We start from the raw sequence: 20,230 nt of genomic DNA, 5'->3' as shown, positions 1-20,230 counted from the left end.
CACAAAACCTTTCCCGTAAAATTCTTCCCCACCTTTATTTGTTTGCATATCTTTGTTTGGGTATCTTGCATACATCCTGCTGATATAGGAGGCACAGTTCCTGTACTTTTCATCATTCCTCATCTCCCACAAATGCAGATGCCTCATATTTGGCCAGATGCTAAATGAAATTCTCCTTTGCTCACTCATAGCTGATTTTAAACTGAAAGATAAACGCAGGTGTAAAGGATTAGGTAGAAAATGGGTCCAATGCATGCTAGCTGAATCTCCCTACCGGTGAGATTTTCTCACTAGTTTTCAAAAAAAAAGTAAGCAGGCCTCAGTCACATTAGGAAAAGAGATCTCTCTCATTAATATGACTCTGATTTTGTGAAATCATAATCCCATAATTATTAAGACAAAGAACATTTCATACTTTGAGAATTGGTTTACTTTTCCAGAGCCACCAGCCAGGATGGCTATTTACCATCTGGAAATTAGACAACGGCTTTATTTAGATATCTTTTTATGGAAATCTTTCCCAGCAACCAGATTGTTTTGTCCTTCTGGGCCATCCCTGCATCCTCTTCCCTCCCCCTCCTTGAAGGATTTTCCACACAGATTCCCCTGACCTTTCTAACACCTCTCCTTCTTCAGTCTCTGATTCCAAAAGGAAGCTCTCTCTCTGACCCTCAAAAGAAGATTCAATCTTCCTGACTTATCTCAGACCTAAATAGTTCTTCCATCTAGCAAGTGTCAGATTTGACACATGCAGCCATTGACATTATTGGAATTAGATTACTGATTTTCTTTATGGCGATCTTCCAGATGAGAATGATATATGTAGGAAGGCAAGAACTATGCCTGCCATTCTCAGTGTTAAATCTGGAAAGGTGCTTTACTCATAGCAGCTGCTCAGTGAATACTTCTAACCAGTTTTTTGAACAGTCTGAACTTGGTTTGTTGGGAGCTTATGTTGTCCCCATTCACATGAGGACTATGTCAAATCTGCCTCCCATCGCCTAAGGATGTTTTGGGAAAATCATTCAGTTTCATTTCTAGCATTTCCAGTAACTTAACAGTACAGCTCAGATGTAAAACTCCCCTTTTACTTTTTCCTGTCACTTCAGCCCAGGCTTGTCTCATGATCTAAAAATCCGTAATAGGGAAGAGTCTGATCTTTCCCCTTCGATTGTACCTCATCTAGTTCCAGCTTCTCAAATGATACAGGGCCAGGAGGAGAGGATCAAATTATGTCTTAGTTACCTGGCTCCTGGTGGTTGTCTCTGGTTTTTGTAGAACACAGGTGCAACGGCTGTCAGGATGGGGGCGGGGGACTCTCCACTGAAAAGTGTGCTGATGTGGGAGATCTCTGGCTTGGCCTCTTCCGGCCCTCCTCCCACTCAGCTCCCACCAATGATGTATCAATAAAACTTGCCGCTGGGATCTGCTTACCTGGTGGCTAGAGTGGCAAGACAACTGAAGCTTGGCTATGGCTGCAAAGTCCAAACCACCACATCCTCGCCATGCCAAACAGTGGGTGTGCAGGCTGCTCCCGATCTTGCTGCAACGTTGTGTTTCTGTCATGAAGAAAATCAACAGATCTACTACCCAACGAAGAAACGAGACATGAGGCTCCCTTTCTTTTGCATACCTCGAACCTCTCACGTGGTACTCTTGGAGGTCTCTTTCATGTGGCACTATCGGTGGAGAACCTTACCCACAGGGAGGGAAGGGGAAAGCTGCAGGTCTCCCCAAATTCCAACACTTTTGATCCTGATTATCCTCTTTCTCTCTTCTCTCCTTAGACCTCTGCTTATATAAAGTGGGGGTAAAGAGCACTGGGGTAGTAAAACCAGTTCGGTCACCCCCTCCCTAAGCCCTAGAGGTGGTGCTGCCCCCACTTTATTTGCAGCTTCCTGGAACGTGAAGTCTTTTTGTCCTAGTTCTAAACATGAGGCATCAGGGAAAGTGCCTTTGGGAATCCTATTGCAAATATCTGTTGAGAGAACCAACCAATGTGTCTGCTACATTGTCAGCTCCTTAGGGAGTCCCTGTCCAAGTTAGTCATGGGGATGGGAGGCACTTGTTGAGGGGACTGTGATTCCTATGTCAGTAAAGGAAGAAGGAAACAAACCAAGGCCCTGCCTATCAGGGAATGTGCAGACCTTCACGGGCAGCTGGAACATCAGAGGCAGAATCGGCATGGTGAGGTCTGAGTGAAAAACGGGAGTCATGAAAAACTGTATCAGCAGAATGGAGTGGGACAGAGGAATGGAACAATGAGAGATGGAAAGATGATGGGAATAGAACATAATGGTGATGAAAATGTGTAGAAGGTGATGGAAGAGAGAAGAAAGACAGATCGGCTGGAGTTGGGGGAGGGGACTGGGCAAAAGGAGTGGGCTCTGACTCGTCCAACTGGAACAAAGGGCTGGGCAGAGCAGCTGGTGAAAGAGAATAGAGCCTGTGGTTAGCATTTGCCAGCTGGTGCAGGTGGCTCTGAGCTAAATCCTTCCTCTGCCCCATCATGCAGTCTTCTAAGAAGGTTAGAGATGGGGGAGGAGGAGTGGAAAGAATTGTGGGGAAGAGAGAGGACACTCGCCAGGTGCAGGGGCTGCCACCTTCACAAATGCACTTGAACATAGCCCGACAGCACTGTGGAGGAGGCTGATCCTTTTATTACTGGACGAGAAGTGACAGTGAGAGACGGAAGCTTTCTAAGGCTGCTTTGACCATACCAACAGTTGCGTAAAATTATCCTGGCCAAAGAAACCATTTAAAATCCAAATCCTCAGTGAAGACTTTCGGAAACACTTCCACTCCCAACACCCCACAGCCCCGTTCCTTAAAGAAAGCCGTTCAGGTAACGAGCTCAGCACAGAGCCAGGACGTACACGGGCTCAGTCAGTGTTCCTTCTCAATAAGCAGCTTCCAGCATGAGACCCCTAGCACAGGCAGACACTTGGTAAATATAGGCGGTAAATGAATAAACCCATTGATCGGAGCTGCCCCGTCTATTTATATGTGCCCCTACCTGCTCCCAACACAAGGGCACATACCAAGCTGTTGGTTTGTGCAAAGCCAGATGTGAGGGTTACATTCTCTTAGTCCACAGGAGCTCCTGGCCTTGCCTACCTTCCACGTGTAACCTCATGCTGGCTGTTGAGATAAGCTGGTTCCCATCCCAGACCTACTGATTCAGAGTCTGCATTTTCACAAGATGCCCAGGTGATGTACTGGCAAGCTGGAGTGTGAGAAGCCCTGACCTTATCCAAGGCTTTAAGTTTTACTTAAACTCGCTGCGGTGGAGCCAGCAGAGGGCAGTGCAAAGGAGCTTGCCTGAGCGGCCTGAGGGACGAGGGGGAAGCCACTTATCCTGAGACCTCAGTTCACAAGAGGATGCTCATGACTAGAACTTGAGGCAAATTCTGGAGTATCCTCTTTGCACAAAGACAAATGGGCTTGCATATACTGATAAGGGAACACACCAACCTTTTTTTTTTTTTTTTTTTTTTAAGTATACAGGGTCTTGCTTTGTTTCCCAGGCAGGACCGGCAGTGGCTTTTCCCAGGTGTGATCACAGCACACTACAGCCTCCAAACCTTGGCCTCAAGTGATCTTCCTACCTCAGCCCTGGGAGTAGCTGGGACTGCAGTGTACGCCATTGTGCCCAGCTTCTCATTAACTTATTATTATTATTATTATTATCGAGATGGAGTCTTGCTCTGCAGCACAGGCTGGAGCGCCGTGGCGCCATTTCGGCAGAGGTTGCCGTGGTTCCTTAGCAGCTGAGGAATGTGCTTATTTGTGACAGACAGTGGTATTTGTTTCCTTCTTACCGCTTGTTTATTCCATTCCTCTGTGTGTATGTGTGTATTTGCATATAGCTCCCAAAAAACCCTCTTTTTCCACTGAAAAAAGTGAGGGGAAGGGGAAGGGGAAGGGTGCTGCTTGCTTACAGAAAGAACATGGAAATGGCCCACCTGGAGGACGCAGGCTGCCCGGGGGTGAGTTGGGATGGGGATGCAGGCTGCCCAGAGGTGAGTTGGGATGGGGATGCAGGCTGCCCACGGGTGAGTTGGGATGGGGATGCAGGCTGCTCAGAGGTGAGTTGGGATGGGGATGCAGGCTGCCCAGAGGTGAGTTGGGATGGGGATGCAGGCTGCCCGGGGGTGAGTTGGGATGCGGATGCAGGCTGCCCAGGGGTGAGTTGGGATGGGGATGCAGCCTGCTCACGGGTGAGTTGGGATGCGGATGCAGGCTGCTCACAGGTGAGTTGGGATGCGGATGCAGGCTGCTCACAGGTGAGTTGGGATGGGGATGCAGGCTGCCCACGGGTGAGTCTGGATGGGGATGCAGGCTGCCCAGAGGTGAGTTTGGATGGAGATGCAGGCTGTTCAGAGGTGAGTTCCATTGCACCCACTTTCTGTTGGGCAGATCCCATCACATGGTTCCAGCTAAACACAAAGATAGCTGGGAAAAGGAGTTTTCACTCACCCAGGGAAAAATGAAAGGTCTGGCAAACAGCACTGTCACTGTCACTGAGGAGTTGGAGTGGGGAGGGGATGGCCGCGAGGGGAGTGGAAGAGACTGGTCTGGTTTGAAAGGCAAGCAGTCTGTGCTGGGCGGTTTTCTGACGGACAGTGCATGCTGTGGCGACCCTCTCAGCTCCAGGTACATGAGGAGACTTAGGGGCGGGGACATTAAGCAGAATCCCCAGGGGTTATGTCAGTGGTGAACCTGCGGGATCCTATCTGCATAGAGTAGATGACTCTGGTGAGACCACTGTGTCAGTCCGATGGTTTTATTGGATCCCGTGACACAGCTAGGAGTTGAGGAGTTGCCTACACAGCGACAAAGGCAAAGAGGAGAGAGAACTCAGCTCCCCACGCAAGGCGTGTGGGGCAGGAAGGCTGCTGCTTCTTTTTTTTTTTTAATTTTTTCTTTTATTTAAAAAACTTTTTAAAAATACGGAACACTTCACGAATTTGCGTGTCATCCAAAGTGAGATGCAGCTGCATCCATCCTTCTGAGGGCGCAAGCCTGAACCTATGTTTGCAGGAGACTCAAGGAGAGTGGGCCTCAGAGAGGCCAGAGCAAGGCAAGCCACGGGAAAGGAGGCGAAGGCTTGACAGGGGAGCCGGAACCCCGGGAGGCTTGGCATGGATTTTGGAATAAGGATCAGAGGTACCGCAAATTGGTTTCTCGGCTGAGCTGCCACACAGGAGCCTACGGCCCCAGGCTCTTCCCTGTGTTCTCAGATTCCAGTTTCTCCCGGCTGATGGAGCAGGCACTGTCTGAAAGATTTGGGAAAACTTCAGGAATCCAGTTAGTTGGCAATCATATCCAGGGTTTATTTTTAAAAAAAACAAAACATTCACATAGTGTTGTTACAATTTTTGGTGGGAAAAATGCTTGTACTAGAAAACTAAAAGGAGATATAAAACTAAGTCACAGTCAGTTTTTAAACGTTAACCTGAAAATTCTCAGTGATGATTCAGCAGCACACTTTGGCTCCTCCTGTACAGCTTCGGTCCCGGTGAAGAGCATGGTTACTGACAGGCAAGATCCTCTGGCCTCGAAGTTTCACTTGAGGTAAAAGAGCTCATCTCAGGTCAATAACAGGCCAAGGATGGTGGGCACCACGATCACTAGCCAACTTGCAATCCATTCTACTGCAAAGGACCGAGCTGAAAGAACAAGAGAACCCTATACTTAGGCATCTTAACTAATGTGTTGAGAAGGGTCAGGGGTACTGGACACTGGTGTGAGAGCTCACAGAGGAAAAGAATGAATTCTTCCCTGAATCCAATCCTATTTGCCTGGGACATCTTCTTCCTTAATCTCCCCAAACATAAAGTATAGAAAGTGCAGAAATTTCATAAACAGCACTGGCTTAGCTGGGTCCCGTGCTCGAAGGTTCCCTTGACATATCTGTGGCCTGGGAAAGCGTCACTCCCGTACTCTGGACATCAACAAGATACGGCAGGTCTTTGTAATACAATGCACAGCTGACATGAGAGAGAAAAGGACCACTTCCTTTTCTTATTTCTCCACCCCACTAATTATCTGCACCAACTAGAAAAAAGAAGGGAAGGGAGAGGACGACAGAAAAGGAGAGAAAAAGAAAGAGGATGGGAGGAAAGCTCAGATGCGGGGCTGGGGCGGAGCCGAGCTGGAGGAAATCAAAACAAAAAAGCAATGAGTGATACAATGGCGAAGGGTGGTTGAAGGTGCTTTCTAGGATAATTTGCGTGACTAAAAAGTGACAGAGGCGTTTACCCTTCCACAAAAAAAAAAAAAAAAAAAAAAAAAAAAAAAAAAAATGGATGTGTCACTACTGCTTTTATCCTCTCTGTGGATGAACCTTCACACCGATTTTATGGAGGACAGGAAATGCGCTTCTTCCTTTTTCTGGATCTCAAGATGTGATACTGATATGAGGGTGGTGTTGAAACCACCAGCCAAATTGTTGTATCATGGTCAGACACCAAACTGTCAGAGTGGGTCTGTGGTGGCAGAAGAGAAAGCCCTGTCAGGACAGGGTAGTAGAGACCGGGCCAATTAGTCGGGAAGAATAAGGAAGAGCATGCAGGCTCTGTAGTCCACATGTGGGAGTAGAGGTAAAGGAATCAGTGCAGGTGAGGAGGGTAGATCAAGCCCAGGAAGACCACGAAGCATCAACGTTCTCAGTGGCCAGGATCCCTGACGACAGGGTCACAGGTGAATGTGAGCACCTCAGGTCTGAGTTATTCTAAAACAATATGTACACCAGGACTCAGGGATCTAACTTCAGGATTGTGGAGGTAGGGGGCCCAGAGTGCTGGTGATATTGATCCAGGGGTCCCCAAAACTCTAGGAGACTGTGTTTCATTTAGCTCCCGCTTACTAAGGACCTGTCAGGCACTGTGCCAGGCAGTTTATGTGTCTTGTCTCATTGAATCCTTAGCACCAGATAAGAACTGTTATTTTGGCCGGGTGCGGTAGCTCATGACTATAATCCCAGCACTTTGGGAGTCTGAGGCGGGTGGATCACGAGGTCGAGAGATAGAAACCGTCCTGGTCAACATGGTGAAACCCCGTCTCTACTAAAAATACAAAAATTAGCTGGGCATGGTGGCTCATGCTTGTAGTCCCAGCTACTCAGGAGGCTGAGGCAGGAGAATTGCTCAAACCCAAGAGGCGGAGGTTACAATGAGCCGAGATCGCGCCATTGCACTCCAGCCTGGATAACAAGAGCGAAACTCCGTCTCAGAAAAAAAGAAAAAAGAACTGTTATTTTACCCTTTATTTAGGAAGATCATGACTTGGGGAAACTAAGTAACTTGTTTAGCTAGTAAGTGACAGTCCTAGAAGTGACCCCAAGTGTGACTGACTCTAAAACCCATGGCCTTAGCTGTCCCACGCTAGCACCAGTGTAGGCCTGATCTAGAGCCAGGTGTGACACTCCAGTGAGTGGATCCTCCCAGGAGACGGGAATTTGGCTTCCTAACTTCACCTAGGTACATCAGCCTGGGGAGGAGAAGCTTCGCCTGAGGCCCAGGCTCTCATGCCTGCTCAACGGCCTCTCTCATCCCCATCTCCTCCGTCCCTCTTTCCTTGGCTGACTTCGTCTGTCTAATGAAGCCCCTCTAGACAGCTGCTCTCCCACTTGCCCTTCCTTCTCCCTGCTCACCCTGATGTTTCAGACTGCTCTACGATGACCCTGGCCTCAGATGTTAGGACTATGCTTTGTTAGAGCAGGAGGGGGAAGAGAAGCATCAGGGGTCTCTGCCAAACCCCCTTTGCAGGTGAGGACACTGAGCTCCACAAAGGTGAGGTCAGCTGACTGGGAGGTGGTGGTAGAGCTGGTGGCAGAACCCATGTCTCCCAGCTCTCCCAGACACCGCCACACCGTGCAAGGAGGCTGAGCAGGACCCCCAGCCCTTCTTCGTTACCAGTTACCCTGTGCACCGCTCAGCTCCCCGGGGATCCTTCTTACCCAGGGTACAGGGTGGACTGAAGCAGACCGTGTCATTCTCGCTGCTCACGGGATTGCTGACTTGGCAAGTGTAACACCTGGAGGAATCCTGTGACTTGAGGGTGGTTTCCAGCACACCGCCCTGGAACTCCTTTGGGAAGGGCCCTTTGTCCCAGTACCAGGTGTAGCTTACAGACTCGTCAGGTATCACACATGACAGTTTCAGATAACAGCCATCCTCCGCTTTTTCTGTCTTCTCAATTTTGATGTCAGGCTTGGGTACAGGGTCTGAAAGTGAGGAGGATGTTATAAAATGAGACAAGGAGGCGATCATGCCGTGAGAGTTTAGCCAACAAAGAGCGAAGGGAGTCAGGGAAGGGGCCTGATTGCCCCAGGAGGCAGAGTCTTGAGGAAGAAGTCCTACAGAGGGAGCCAGTGAGCAGCCTTGACCTCCTGAGGCCTCGCAGACTGCAAGAGCATCTCCTAGGCAGTGAAACTAAGCTGGGTCCCTGAGGGGGCGCCAGAGTCCATTACATGCTCTGGGAACAAAATGGGGTTATGATCATGTGTGAACCTGAAAGAACAGCCCAGAGACCTGCTGGGGTCAGACTTAGGGTACCAATTGTCTGAGATGCTCAGGGCCCCTTCTCTAGCAATGCTTCACAGTGGGCACCTTGGCTGGTCTGCCTCTCAAGAATTCTTGGGCTCACATTCATCAAGAGTCCTAGGTAAGCGGTACCCGCCTGCACATGGCAAAGCCCTTTGCACAACCGTCCAGTGCAGGTGCCAGCCTTCTGGACTCCGGCAGAGCTACAGAGAAGAACTTCATGTAACTTCCAGCCTCATCAATGGTGATAAACGGGTTGGTCTGCTGACTTTGGGATCTCTGTGTCTAGCACAATCCCTGCCACATGGCAGGTATTCTATAAGTATCTCATGAAACGATGAATGAATGAAGTAGTTATGAGATAGAAAGGATGAAACAGGGTTGGGTGCAGTGGCTCACGCCTGTAATCCCAGCACTTTGGAAGGCCAAGGTGGGCGGATCATGAGGTCAGAGATCGAGACCATCCTGGCCAAAATGGTGAAACCCCATCTCTACTGAAAACACAAAAATTAGCCAGGCGTGGTGGCATGCGCCTGTGGTCCCAGCTACTCGGGAGGCTGATGTGGAAGAGTCACTTGAACCCAGGAGGTGGAGGTTGCAGTGAGCTGAGACTGCGCCACTGCACTCCAGCCTGGCAACAGAGCAAAACTCCGTCTCAAAAAAAAGAAAAAAAAAGAAAGGATAAAACATGGCCGGGTGCAGTGGCTCACGCCTATAATCCCAGCACTTTGGGAGGCTGAGGCAGGAGGATTGCATGCAGCCAGGAGTTAGAGACCAGCCTGGGCACAATGTTAGTAAGCTAAAATGTCACTTGTCGTGGAGAATTGCTTTTTGCAGAGTGTAAGTATTGCAGCAGACATTCTAGAGGTCCCTTTACCATTATTACTGTTGTCCTGCTGCCAGACAGAAGGGGAGATAGTCCCAGTATCTGGTCCTTCCTTGGCTAAGGCTGGTTTACCTGCAATCCTCTGAGATCTTTTCATTCTGCAAAACATCTGCAGAATCAATGCAGCTCAAACTCCATAAGGTTAAAAGACGGCAGAGAATTGACCGGATGAGAGCTTGCCTCTCGACTGCATGTGGGGCTCTAGAAGCTCTACCAGTCTGGACCCGGGAACTCTAGTTTCATCTCCTCTGTGAAGCCGATCTCAGATTGTTAAGAGATTGTTCAGACTACAGAGGAGTTAAAAGTGAACTGGACTTCCCCTACATGCTTTAATTGAGCAATTGTTATCCTGAGTTTCACCATTTCCTGTATTCTAGCCTCTTCTCTTACACTCCTTCTGCAGATCCCATGGTGATCAGCACAGCACTGGACACTCTGCTGATGAAATTAATTGACCAGCTTGGGTTGTCCAGCTCTAAGATACTCACTTTGAGCTGTCAAATGCTTGGGCTGAACCAGAGGACTATTTTTCTGCTAATCACATCCTGGAAATCTTACCCTCAGACAGAATGTGCTTTCCCTCAGGCAGGAAGCTCAAACCAGTTTGTGGATTCTTAAGTATTCAGAAGTTTTGCAAGCTTTTTGTGAAACCATTAGTTTATTGAAATCAACTGTGGTAGTAGTATTTAAACCACAGAAATTACAAGTTGGTAAATGATACACATTAGGGCTTTTAAAAAAAAATTTATCTTGGAGAACTTGTTAACACCACTGTAAGAGACTTTGAATCTTTTCTGTTTCCAGGACTTTCTGAATTTTCAGGCTATATGATGCGGAAGAAGAGTTAGAAGGGGAATCTGACTCCTTAGATCAGGGACTCTCTGGCTGGTGGAACCTGAATATACACAACACTCTTCATTTGCATCTTTTAACATTTTTTAAAATGTTTTCATTTTTCTTCTCTACTTTGATTCTTACAACATCCTAAAAGGTAGGTAGAATTAGCCTCATAACATGATGAAGAACCCAAGACTCCCAAGGGAACTCCACTCTTGGATATTTAGCCCCCTACCCTTCCACAAGAATTGCATACCCCAACCCCTGGAGACCTCCCGAGATCGGTTTCTGCCATGTGAGCTGACCCTTTCACCATAAATGTTTAGATCAGGTACACACACCTGAACTAAATTGGGACTGTCAGTTTCTCTCTCTTTAAATTGCCCTGAGAATTGAAACTCAGTGGAGCAAAAGTCTAAGCTTTGAGAGCTAACGAGTGTAAAATGGCAGGAATCCAAATCCATAGGCACGTTCCAGAGATTCCTGAGGCTAGGGGCTCCAGCCTGACCCTGGTTTTCAATCCTCCTCCCCTTCAGCCCTTCCTGGCTCTTTTAAACTCCCGGAATTGCTTTAAATAGGCCCAGTTCCTTAAACTAAATTCTCCTTTTTTTGGTAAAGGTACATTGAATTAGTTTCTGTTACTTGCTATCAAAAGAATCTTACCTAATATGGACACAGAGATGTGAAGATCTTTTTCCAAGGTTGCACAGCCAGTGAGCAACTGACCAGAGTTTTGAACTCAAGTCTGTCTGACTCCAAGCATAATGCCCTAGTCCTTATTCCTTATTCCATATATACTGGTTAGACTGGAGCTGTGAGTGGAAGTTTTTCGTCCCGCTCGTTATGAAAGGTGAAAAATTCTCCTAGTAACTTCTGCCCCATTCTTGATATTAATACATTCTCTTTTTTTTTTTTTTTAAGTCCAATGAAGCCTAAGTTTAGAGGTATAATTAAGATGAGCAGAGCCAATTTAGGTTGCTCACAGGACAGAATGAAGAAATAGAGAGAAGAAAATCTCTAGTTTTCCTTCTCCTCAAATATTAGACTCACTAACTTCAGAAGAGGTGTTAAATGTCCTAAGATTGTTAATTTGAGGATCTGCTGGCCTAGGCTCACTCTCAAATAGAACTGGATCCAGGGAAAATGAACCAAACCTGTCCTGAGGTTTTTCTCTCCTCCTCCCCAAGTGGCCCATGCCTCCCAGGAAGCCCCACAGTAGTCCATCTGGGGCCCCTGGAGTGGGGATTAGCTCTTTGGCTCCCCGACTCACCGAACACCTGCAGCCTGACCTTCCATTCTTGCTCAAACAAGGTCTCCTTCAACACCCTCATGATGTAGATGTTGGCATCCTCCTTCTCGACCTTAGATATGTACAGTGCACCACTCTGAGAATCGAGTCTGACCCTGCCTTTAAATTTATTTTCATAGTACCTAAGTCTTCTGACATCCCAGTCTGCAATCTTCAGGTCATAAGTACAAAACCAAGTTATTCCTTGGACGTTCTCAGGTAGGCTCTGGGAGATGTTCAGAGTCACACTGCCGCCGGAGACCGCGTTTATAACAGGTACCGAATCACCTGCCAATGAGAGTCAGAGTGAGACCTGCCCTAGAGAAGGCAGTGTTGCTAAGAGACCCAGGGTGTAGCCTGGGCTGATGGAACAGGCGAGAAGGAAGGGATTTCTGCTTAGGAGCAGTGAGTATAGTTTTTATTGGTGGTCCAGGTCGCCTGCTCAGGAATTCAAGAAAAGTTGGAGATCGAAAAGTGGACACAAGGGGAGGGAGTGTTGCTTATAATTCATCTAGTGCTGCCCCCAGAAAATAAAAGAATTGAGTAAGGCCAACTGAGGTTGGGCCCGGCTCTCTCCCTTACTCCCATACCAGTAAGCTTTCAAATAAACTGATGACAAATCATACCTCCTCTCTGGTCTTGTGTTTCCTGTCTGTTCAATATAGTTCCATAAGCATTTTGTTAGTTCCTAGAGGCAAAGACCTAAAAAGTACATGATTCCATTATCAAAGATTGAATACACCAATGTGGGAAGACAGACACCCAAACAAATAATCCTAATATCTCGGTGACTGTAATACAGTTAATGGAGGAGCCAAGGAAAGCTTCCCCTTCACCTTCTGAAGATTTGCCAGAAATCACTGACAAGAGGCAAATTAAGGAGAAAAGGCATCCAGATGAACTTGAGGTGTATGCAGAGCCTTCGGAAGGAAGGGTCAAAGATACAGGGCAAATTGTCCATTTTTATGCTTAGGTTCAACAAAGTACGGACAGTCGTGGGGAAATATGATTGGACGAAAGGATATGATCGAATGCTAATAGACTGATGGAGGGAACCCAGCAAGGCCTGCCTGTCTAGACTCTGCCTGGCCTTTCTATGCCACATTCCTTCCTTCCTCCCGCGTGTGGGGCAGGCTGTCTCTGGAATGGGGGTCTTATGATTCACAGTCACACAAGATAGGTCAGATAATTTCTCTGTGGCTGTTTTTTGTTGTTGTTGTTATTGTTGTTGTTGTTGTTGTTGTTGTTTTTAACATAGAAAGGCTCGAGGAAAGTTAGGGTGGTATATTTAAGTTCTATGGCTGGCTTTGGGGAAAAGGGGTTTGGGTTTCTATGACCTGCCTTGGGAAAGAGGGATTACAGTGTCTACGGCTAGCCTAGGGGAGGACAGGACTGAGAGACAGAAGGGCAGAAGGTCAGAGAAAAACTTTCACTTCTGAGGCTGCTTCTGAGGCCACGATTTTGGGGCACTGTTTTCTGAGTCCCGACAATAAACACAGTGTGCTATGGGAATGTATTCCTATCCAGAGGGTAGGGATAGAAAATGGAGAAAATACGAACAAAAATCTCTTTGGAGGAGATGACCACTAAGGTAAGCCAAAGGATGATTAAGAGCTATTATTTGTTGAGAACTATCTGTCGGGCACTATTTGAGACGCTTGCGATACATCAATGAACTAAGCAGCAAAGATCCCCACCTCAGCAGAGCTGACATTAGAGTTGGGTGAAAAGACAGTAAGCAATAAATACACTAACCGAACACACTATCTAGCGTGTAAGGAGGTGATAATTGCCATGACAAAGGAGAAAACCTAAAAGAGGGTAAGGGGAGTCACGAGTGCTGCTAGGGGTAGAAGGGTGAACTTCATTTATAAGGTGATAAGTGTAAGGGCTATTGCCAAGTTTAAAATGAGGAAACTGAGGCCAGCATAAGAAAATTAAATGCCATGTTTATTCAGCTCCCAGGCGAGGTTCTATGGTCCCAGGGAAAGGGGGCCAGAGAAGTCGCGCTGACTTCCTGGGGCAGGGGGGTTTTATGGCTAGGAAGAAGGAGCAACAGCTGGGTGCTCTATTGGGTCCAGGGGAGCAGGATTGAGATGGGGTGGGCCGCTATTGGTTGGCGGGTTGTTGGGTGGGTTTTCCGGTGCAAGAGCTGGCCAGGGTCGCATTAGCCGGAGCCTTCCAAGGGAGCCATGCGGCAGAGCTAGGTGCCGAGTGCAGAGCCTGGTGCTGGGTGCAGAGGTGGGTGTGTCCGGCCTCCCTGCAAGGCAACCGGCCTTACAATAAGTAGGTCACATCTGAGCAAAGACTTGGAGGAGAAAGGTGGCCAAGCAGATATCTTGGGTAAGAGGGACCCAGACAGAGAGAGGAAAGAGCCAGAGCAAAGGCCCTAGGGCAAGGGTGTCCCTGCCACATGTGAACAATAGCAAGGAGCGGCAAGTAGGTAGTGTGGAGCCAGCAAGGGGAGTGGGTGTTGAGAGACAGTGAGAGAGGAGTGGATTGGACAGAGTGGATGAACACATTTTAGCTTTATTCATAATGTTTCATCCTGTAAAAAACAAAAATGTTACCCTGTAAAAATGGCTCATGTCTTGCCGGGCGTGGTGGCTCATGCCTGTAATCCCAGCACTTTGGGAGGCCGAGGCGGGTGGATCACGAGGTCAAGAGATCGAGACCAACCTGGTCAACATGGTGAAACTCCGTCTCTACTAAAAATACCAAAATTAGCTGGGCATGGTGGCACGTGCCTGTAATCCCAGGTACTCAGGAGGCTGAGGCAGGAGAATTGCTTGAACCCAGGAGGCGGAGGTTGCAGTGAGCCGAGATCGCGCCATTGCACTCCAGCCGGGGTAACAAGAGCGAAACTCCGTCTCAAAAAAAAAAAAATGGCTCATGTCTTGTGTGCACATTTACAATGTGTTTAGAAGCAAGTTACTAGAAGGTAAGAAAGTGGAGACTGTATAAACTATTATTTCACAAAATTTGGATCTGAGGCAGATTTCCCGTGAAGGGGATGAAGCTGAAGCTTCGGGGCTTCTTGGTTGGCCGTGGAGGCGCTCTAGCAGTGTATTCATGTGATCCGTTTTGCAAAACATATCTTTAAACACAAATAATTAGCCCACTGCCTTCATCTACGCTAAAATCCCCTTCAGTCCCATTTCTGTTTTTGTTGGGTGGCATCTCAATTATGGGCATTTTGAGGCCTGGCTAGGGGCAAGTAGAAATGGGGTTAGTTGGGGTTAGTGGGATATATGTATGAGGGTTGCAAAATCTTGTGTGCGAAGTTCTTTTACATTGCAATGCAATCTGAAGCTGAGGAAGGAGAAACAATAAAAATAGACTGTTCTCTTAAGACATTCCCACTTGAATGGGGAACAGAATGGCAGGGCATTGTGTAAAGAAAAGGTAGAGAGTGTTTTTGTTTTTGTTCTTAGTGGTATTTAAAAAGGAAAAAGACCTAAGCCAATGGAAGGATCCAGTGGAGGGAAAACATGAAGAGAAGGGAGGTGATTGCTGAGCCTGGGCTAGTGGGGCTCAGAGCAGCCCTGATGACCAGGAGGAGAGATACTTCCTCCCTGGAGGGAAAAGAGCAGGAGAGGCAGAGGAGGTGATGGAGAGAAGCTACTAGTTTGAAGATGGTGGGTAGGAAGTTGAAGGGCCTCCTGCCTAATGGTCTCTAGTTTCCATTTCTTCTGCAACGAAGGTGGCATGTGCTTTGCTGAGAGGGCAGAGGACTGAGGTAAGGGGCCTTGAGGATAAGGGTGAAGGTTTGAAATAGTCACTGTGGGAAATGGGAGAAAGAATTTAGTAGGGCCAGTAAGAGCTACTCTGAGACCCCAGCTTGACTGAAACAATGACTCAAAATTTACTCCTTCCCTCTTTCCTTTGCTCCTTTCCTCCCTCCATTCACCTGATTCTCCACGCATACATGTGTACATGAACTTCCTCATGTATTCACTCATCTAATAACTACACAGTAAGCACTTACTATCTGCTAGTCTCTGTATGCATACAAGAGATGGATGCAGCTCCTTCCCTTGAGCTTCCAGTCCAGTGAATCAACACAATTCATCAGATGCTTCCACTATTGACAGTGTTAGGAAAAGGAAAATATGGAATGCTTGGAGGGCATATAAAAGGGAGCACGTCACTTGAATTTGGGGGTTGAGAATGGCTTCTGCAAGAGGAATTAGTCTGAGTGGGCTTAAGCCAGGGAAAGGTGAGGACTGGAGGTAATGAATATTACAACAAGAGGGGAAAAGAGTTAAATGCCCAGAGACACCAAAATGAGATTTATTTATGGAATAGAAAGTAGCTCACTGGTTAAAACACAGACTAAGGAGGGCGGGAAGTGAGCTTATTATAAAATGTAAACTTTACACTCACAACTGCTTTCTCATCTCCCACAGTGGCTACTGAAGAGTTTTCAGCAGAAGAGTGAAGTAAACAGAGAACCATTTTGGACAATGTATACTCACGGCAGGGTAGAGAACAGGTTAGCTAGAGAGAATGCAGTAAATAGAGCAGTTAGGATAGCAGATCATTGTGGAAATTGGTGATAACAGAAAATGGTGGCTCGATAGGTAGCACGGGGGTACATGGAATTGGACATATTTGAGAGATATTTTTGAAACTAGAATTAACTGGACTTACTCATTGGGCATGAGAAACAAGGGAAAGACAAGAATCAAGGATGACTCCTAGAATTCTGGCCCGAGCAACTGGGCAAGTGGAGATGCCTTTTATAGAGGTGGGGAACAGTAGAGGAGCAGTAGGTTTAGGGAAAAGAAGGATTACAGTTGTTTTTTTTAAGTCTGTAAATTTTTGACAGTCCTCTCATCAGATGACGGACTTTGTGCCCCTCTTCCTTGAACTCGAGTAGGCTTGGTGATGGCCTCAATGAATGGAATACAGCAGAAGTGAGACTTGCAAAGCTAGCTTAGAAAACACTATGCACCGTTTGCCTGTTTCTCTTGGGACACCAACTCTGGGAGACTTGTGCTGGGTGATGCCAGCCACTCAGCTCTTTGAGTCTCCCTTAGTTCAGGCAGTAGCCCTGTGAGTGAAGAGCCTTGCATGACTCTAGGCCACACCATGATCTGATTGCAAGCACCTGAAAAGCCCTGAGTAAGACACAATGTACAGTCTTCCCCCAGATCTGTGGGCAAAGTAAATCATTGCTACCACCTTAAGCCATGGTACTGTGGCAGCTTGTTAAACAGCAACACATATCGGGAATAGGGATGATGAGTCAAGTTTTAGACATGTGTCTGGAGAGTCTAGAGAAGATGTTTAAGAGACAGAAATTCAGGTCTTGGCCTCAGGCAACTGCTTTGGGCTTAGGAATTTACGTATGCTCTTCCCAGGCTTTCATCTGTATCAGCTTGTGTGCATGTCATGATTTTAAAGCAATTGCAATTTTTTTTTTTTTTTTTTTTTTGAGACAGAGTCTCACTCTGTCACCCAGGCTGGAGTGCAATGGTGCGATCTTAGACTACTGCAACCTCTGCCTCCCAGGTTCAAGCGATTCTCTTGCCTCAGCCTCCTGAGTAGCTGGGATTACAGGCACGTGCCACCGCACCCAGCTAATTTTTGTATTTTTAGTAGAGGTGGGGTTTCAACATCTTGACCAGGCTGGTCTTGAACTCCTGATCTAATGATCCACCCGCCTCGGCCTCCCAAAGTGCTGGGATAACAAGTGTGAGCCACCGCTCCCGGTCCACAAATTTTTTATTTGATTTGATCTTAATAGCAACCCCTTGAAGAAATGAGGAACAGATTATTACATTCATTATAGAACTGAGGAAATAGTATTTCTGGTACAATACTATTTCTCTATCCTGCTAAGTGTTGTAGGCAGATAGGGAATTGCCTGGTTGTGGAGTGTGCCCTGAATCATTGCCTTGAAATCAAAGAGCTGAGAAACCCAAGTCTGAGGAGAGAAGGAAGAAGAGAGCTAAGAGTGCCTCTCAAACTTTTCCACAGAAGCATCCCTTACTGCAGAGGAGAGAACTACTTCACCTTCCAGGAAGATATGGATATAGAGTCCAAAAGGAAGTTTTCTGAAGTTGTTCATTCATTTGTTTAACAGTTATGTATTGACCACATGCCACACCCCAGGCACTGTGCTAAGTTCAGCAGCACAACACTGCACGTGTTTCTGTCCTCATAAATTTTAGGAAACAGATGATCACAAACCATAATCTGGAGCCGGAGGTTCCCGTGTGACCATGTCTCCAGAACACAGTCACAGGCAGACAGTCCAGGCAGAAGTCACATGAAAACGGAAGCTTAAAAGACAGGAAGAGAGGGGAGGGAGGAAAATCTAGGTGGAAAGAAGGCATGGACATAAGCCCAGAGGCAAGAGAAAACACCTCTTTTAAGGCAAACAGTAAAATTAAGAGATTTAGACACATTGACCTTCATCAAGATTCCCTGCTAGGAAAAGCATACTTGTAATAAAATGGTTTGGAAGTTAGACCTGTGTGCCCTTAGACGAAGTTCTTAATCTCTCTGAAAGATAATATTCTCATCTGAAAAATGTAGATAATAATAGCCACCTCACCGTTTTCTATGAAAGTTAAATGAAAAAGTATGCAAGATGCCTAACACAATGTCTGACAGACAGTAAATGCTTAATCTGTATTTTACTAACCTAGGTTATAGAAATAGATAACCTAACCTCATCAAAACCAATGTTATCCATTCAAAGGATAACATAAGCGGGTGGGGTCTGCATATTTCAATCAAAGAAGAATCAATGACCAAGATGAAGCCTAGGGATGACCAACTATCAGGACATTTTCAGTATGCGCAGAGAAAGTCCTGAAGTATTCCAGTTCTCACTGGCAACGCTGTTTTTGCCAATAGTTAGATGAATACTTCATGTCAGCCCCCCACTCCCAAAGCCATACCAGTGTCCTATGCATTGAGTCAGCCCCACAGAACCCATACAACTGTGGACTCACACAGCCATGAACCAAAAGACTGCCGACCTGAGAGGCAGAGTATGTGAGAGCCCATCTTCCACACATTCTGTCTCACCTCCCTAAAAGCTACACTCCATCATCATTTTATGCCACAGTGTGACGACTATCCCATGTTTGTTCATTTTTACTGTTTTACTCATAGTGGTGAGCATTAATGCCCTTCAAAGTAAAAAGACCTGAGTATTTACTTGGGGGAATAGCAAGAAAGTCAAAAGTTTCACTGCTGTTTCTCAGCTGGCAAAAGAAGACAGAAACTGGATGAAGAGAGAGGGTGAGGCAGCTCTAACGGAAAAGGAAAGTTAGCTCTCAGAGGAACGGACCTTAACTCTTAGCAATCAGGTGTGTTAAGATTCCTTTGATCCCGATATACTTCCAGCCTCTTCTGAGACCCTCATTCAGAGACCCCAGACGGCAATCGTTTCCAAGCTTTTCTTCCTACAGTTTTGATCTATCTTTTATTTGGGTCAATGACAATACTATTTATCTTGGCTCAGAACACAAAGCCTCACCTACACAGTGGTCTCAACGAATGCCTGAAGGATTACAGCATGTCTGAACACAAAATGTAGCAGCTTCTTCTTATTCAAAATGCAAAAACAAACACTTTCCCATAAGTTCATGGACCACCAACCATGAGACAAAATATGAGGGGCCTAGTTCTCCTTCTCCGCAGCGTCCTGTTTTGGTCACATCCCCTTGGGAAAGGAGATGAAGCTCAATTCTTCAGTGCTCAGGAAGGCTCCCGGCCATGCCATGCCCTGCTACCGGAACGGAATTACCTGCTTTCCAGACCCCAGATACCGCTTCCGGGGCTGAACCACATCCCATCTCCCCTTTCCCAGCAGACATGCCTTCAGTGCACAATCACAGGTAGACGGCTGGCGGAGAGTACCTTGAATGCTGGCAGCGAGGACTAACAGATGCAGCAGTAGCAGTTCCAGAGCCAGACTCCGATCCCAACCTCTGGAGCACATGCTTCCTTCCAGAACGTTCCAGGAATGCCGCAGACAGTGGAGAGCCTGAGGAGAAACGGATCCGGGCTAAAAAAGGAACTTACCATATAGGGTTAGAGGAAAATACCCACTGAGCTTTTCTCTCCACCCACCACACTTACGTGGAGCCCCAGAAACCAGAACAGGAAGCCTTGTAAATTTTTTTTTACTAAGAAACAGAAAGGAAACAGACCAATTTTGTTTGAATGTATATGAGTGCTTTTCTGTAGGGAGAAGATTCATAGCTTCTACTGGACTCTCAGGGGGGCGATCAGTGCTCAGAAAAGATTAAGGGACCCTGATGGAGAATCTCTGCCTTTGCTTTCCAGGCAGGGATCGCTGATTAATTCAGGGGCTAAGACATAGGAGGTACTCACTCAAGCCTGGGTAGGTGTCATTCATAGCAGAAAGTCTGGAAAAGGGAAATCAGACCCACACAGCCCTAGTGCAACATCTCTTACCCCCAGCGCCACCTTCTAGCTCTTCCTCCTTTATGATAATTCACCGTGTGAAGCTTGACATCAGTCTACCCACTGAACATTGGAAGAAAAGTAAGATTACTTGGCCCAAAATAATGGATTCCCCACCCTTGTGGTCTGTATTAGAGTGTTCTCACACTGCTAAGAAATACATACCCCAGACTTGATAATTTATAAAGGAAAGGGGCATTGGTTTGTTTTTATTTTTGT

The 20,230-nt window shown here is 46.8% G+C and overlaps 1 protein-coding gene across 1 annotated transcript; it reads right to left on the bottom strand.

Annotated features, from left to right (window-relative positions):
- Positions 1 to 4,770: 4,770 nt before the first annotated feature.
- On the bottom strand, positions 4,771 to 19,600 carry CD48 (CD48 molecule). Its single transcript, XM_003937957.4, has 4 exons — positions 19,442 to 19,600; positions 11,543 to 11,848; positions 7,964 to 8,230; positions 4,771 to 5,672 (listed from the first exon to the last, which is right to left on the bottom strand). The coding sequence occupies exons 1-4, from the start codon at positions 19,521 to 19,523 to the stop codon at positions 5,593 to 5,595; spliced, it is 735 nt and encodes a 244-aa protein (XP_003938006.3). The 5' UTR covers positions 19,524 to 19,600; the 3' UTR covers positions 4,771 to 5,592.
- Positions 19,601 to 20,230: the final 630 nt, after the last annotated feature.

This window comes from Saimiri boliviensis, chromosome 19 (genome assembly GCF_048565385.1).
Source record: "Saimiri boliviensis isolate mSaiBol1 chromosome 19, mSaiBol1.pri, whole genome shotgun sequence".
In the NCBI taxonomy this organism is placed as follows: domain Eukaryota; kingdom Metazoa; phylum Chordata; class Mammalia; order Primates; family Cebidae; genus Saimiri; species Saimiri boliviensis.
Note: the sequence above shows the minus strand (reverse complement) of the source record. Positions and strands in the feature narration are given on the sequence as shown.

What these genes read in the sequence shown, in the direction of transcription:
- CD48 (XM_003937957.4), bottom strand. Translation starts at nt 19,523, where the DNA reads ATGTGCTCCAGAGGTTGGGATCGGAGTCTGGCTCTGGAACTGCTACTG. An exon ending in GGTCAGGCTGCAGGTGTTCG is followed by an intron (nt 8,231 to 11,542) that starts GTGAGTCGGGGA and finishes CCTCACTTTCAG; the next exon opens with ACCCTGTACCCAAGCCTGAC. An exon ending in CAGTCCACCCTGTACCCTGG is followed by an intron (nt 5,673 to 7,963) that starts GTAAGAAGGATC and finishes TTGTTCTTTCAG; the next exon opens with CTCGGTCCTTTGCAGTAGAA.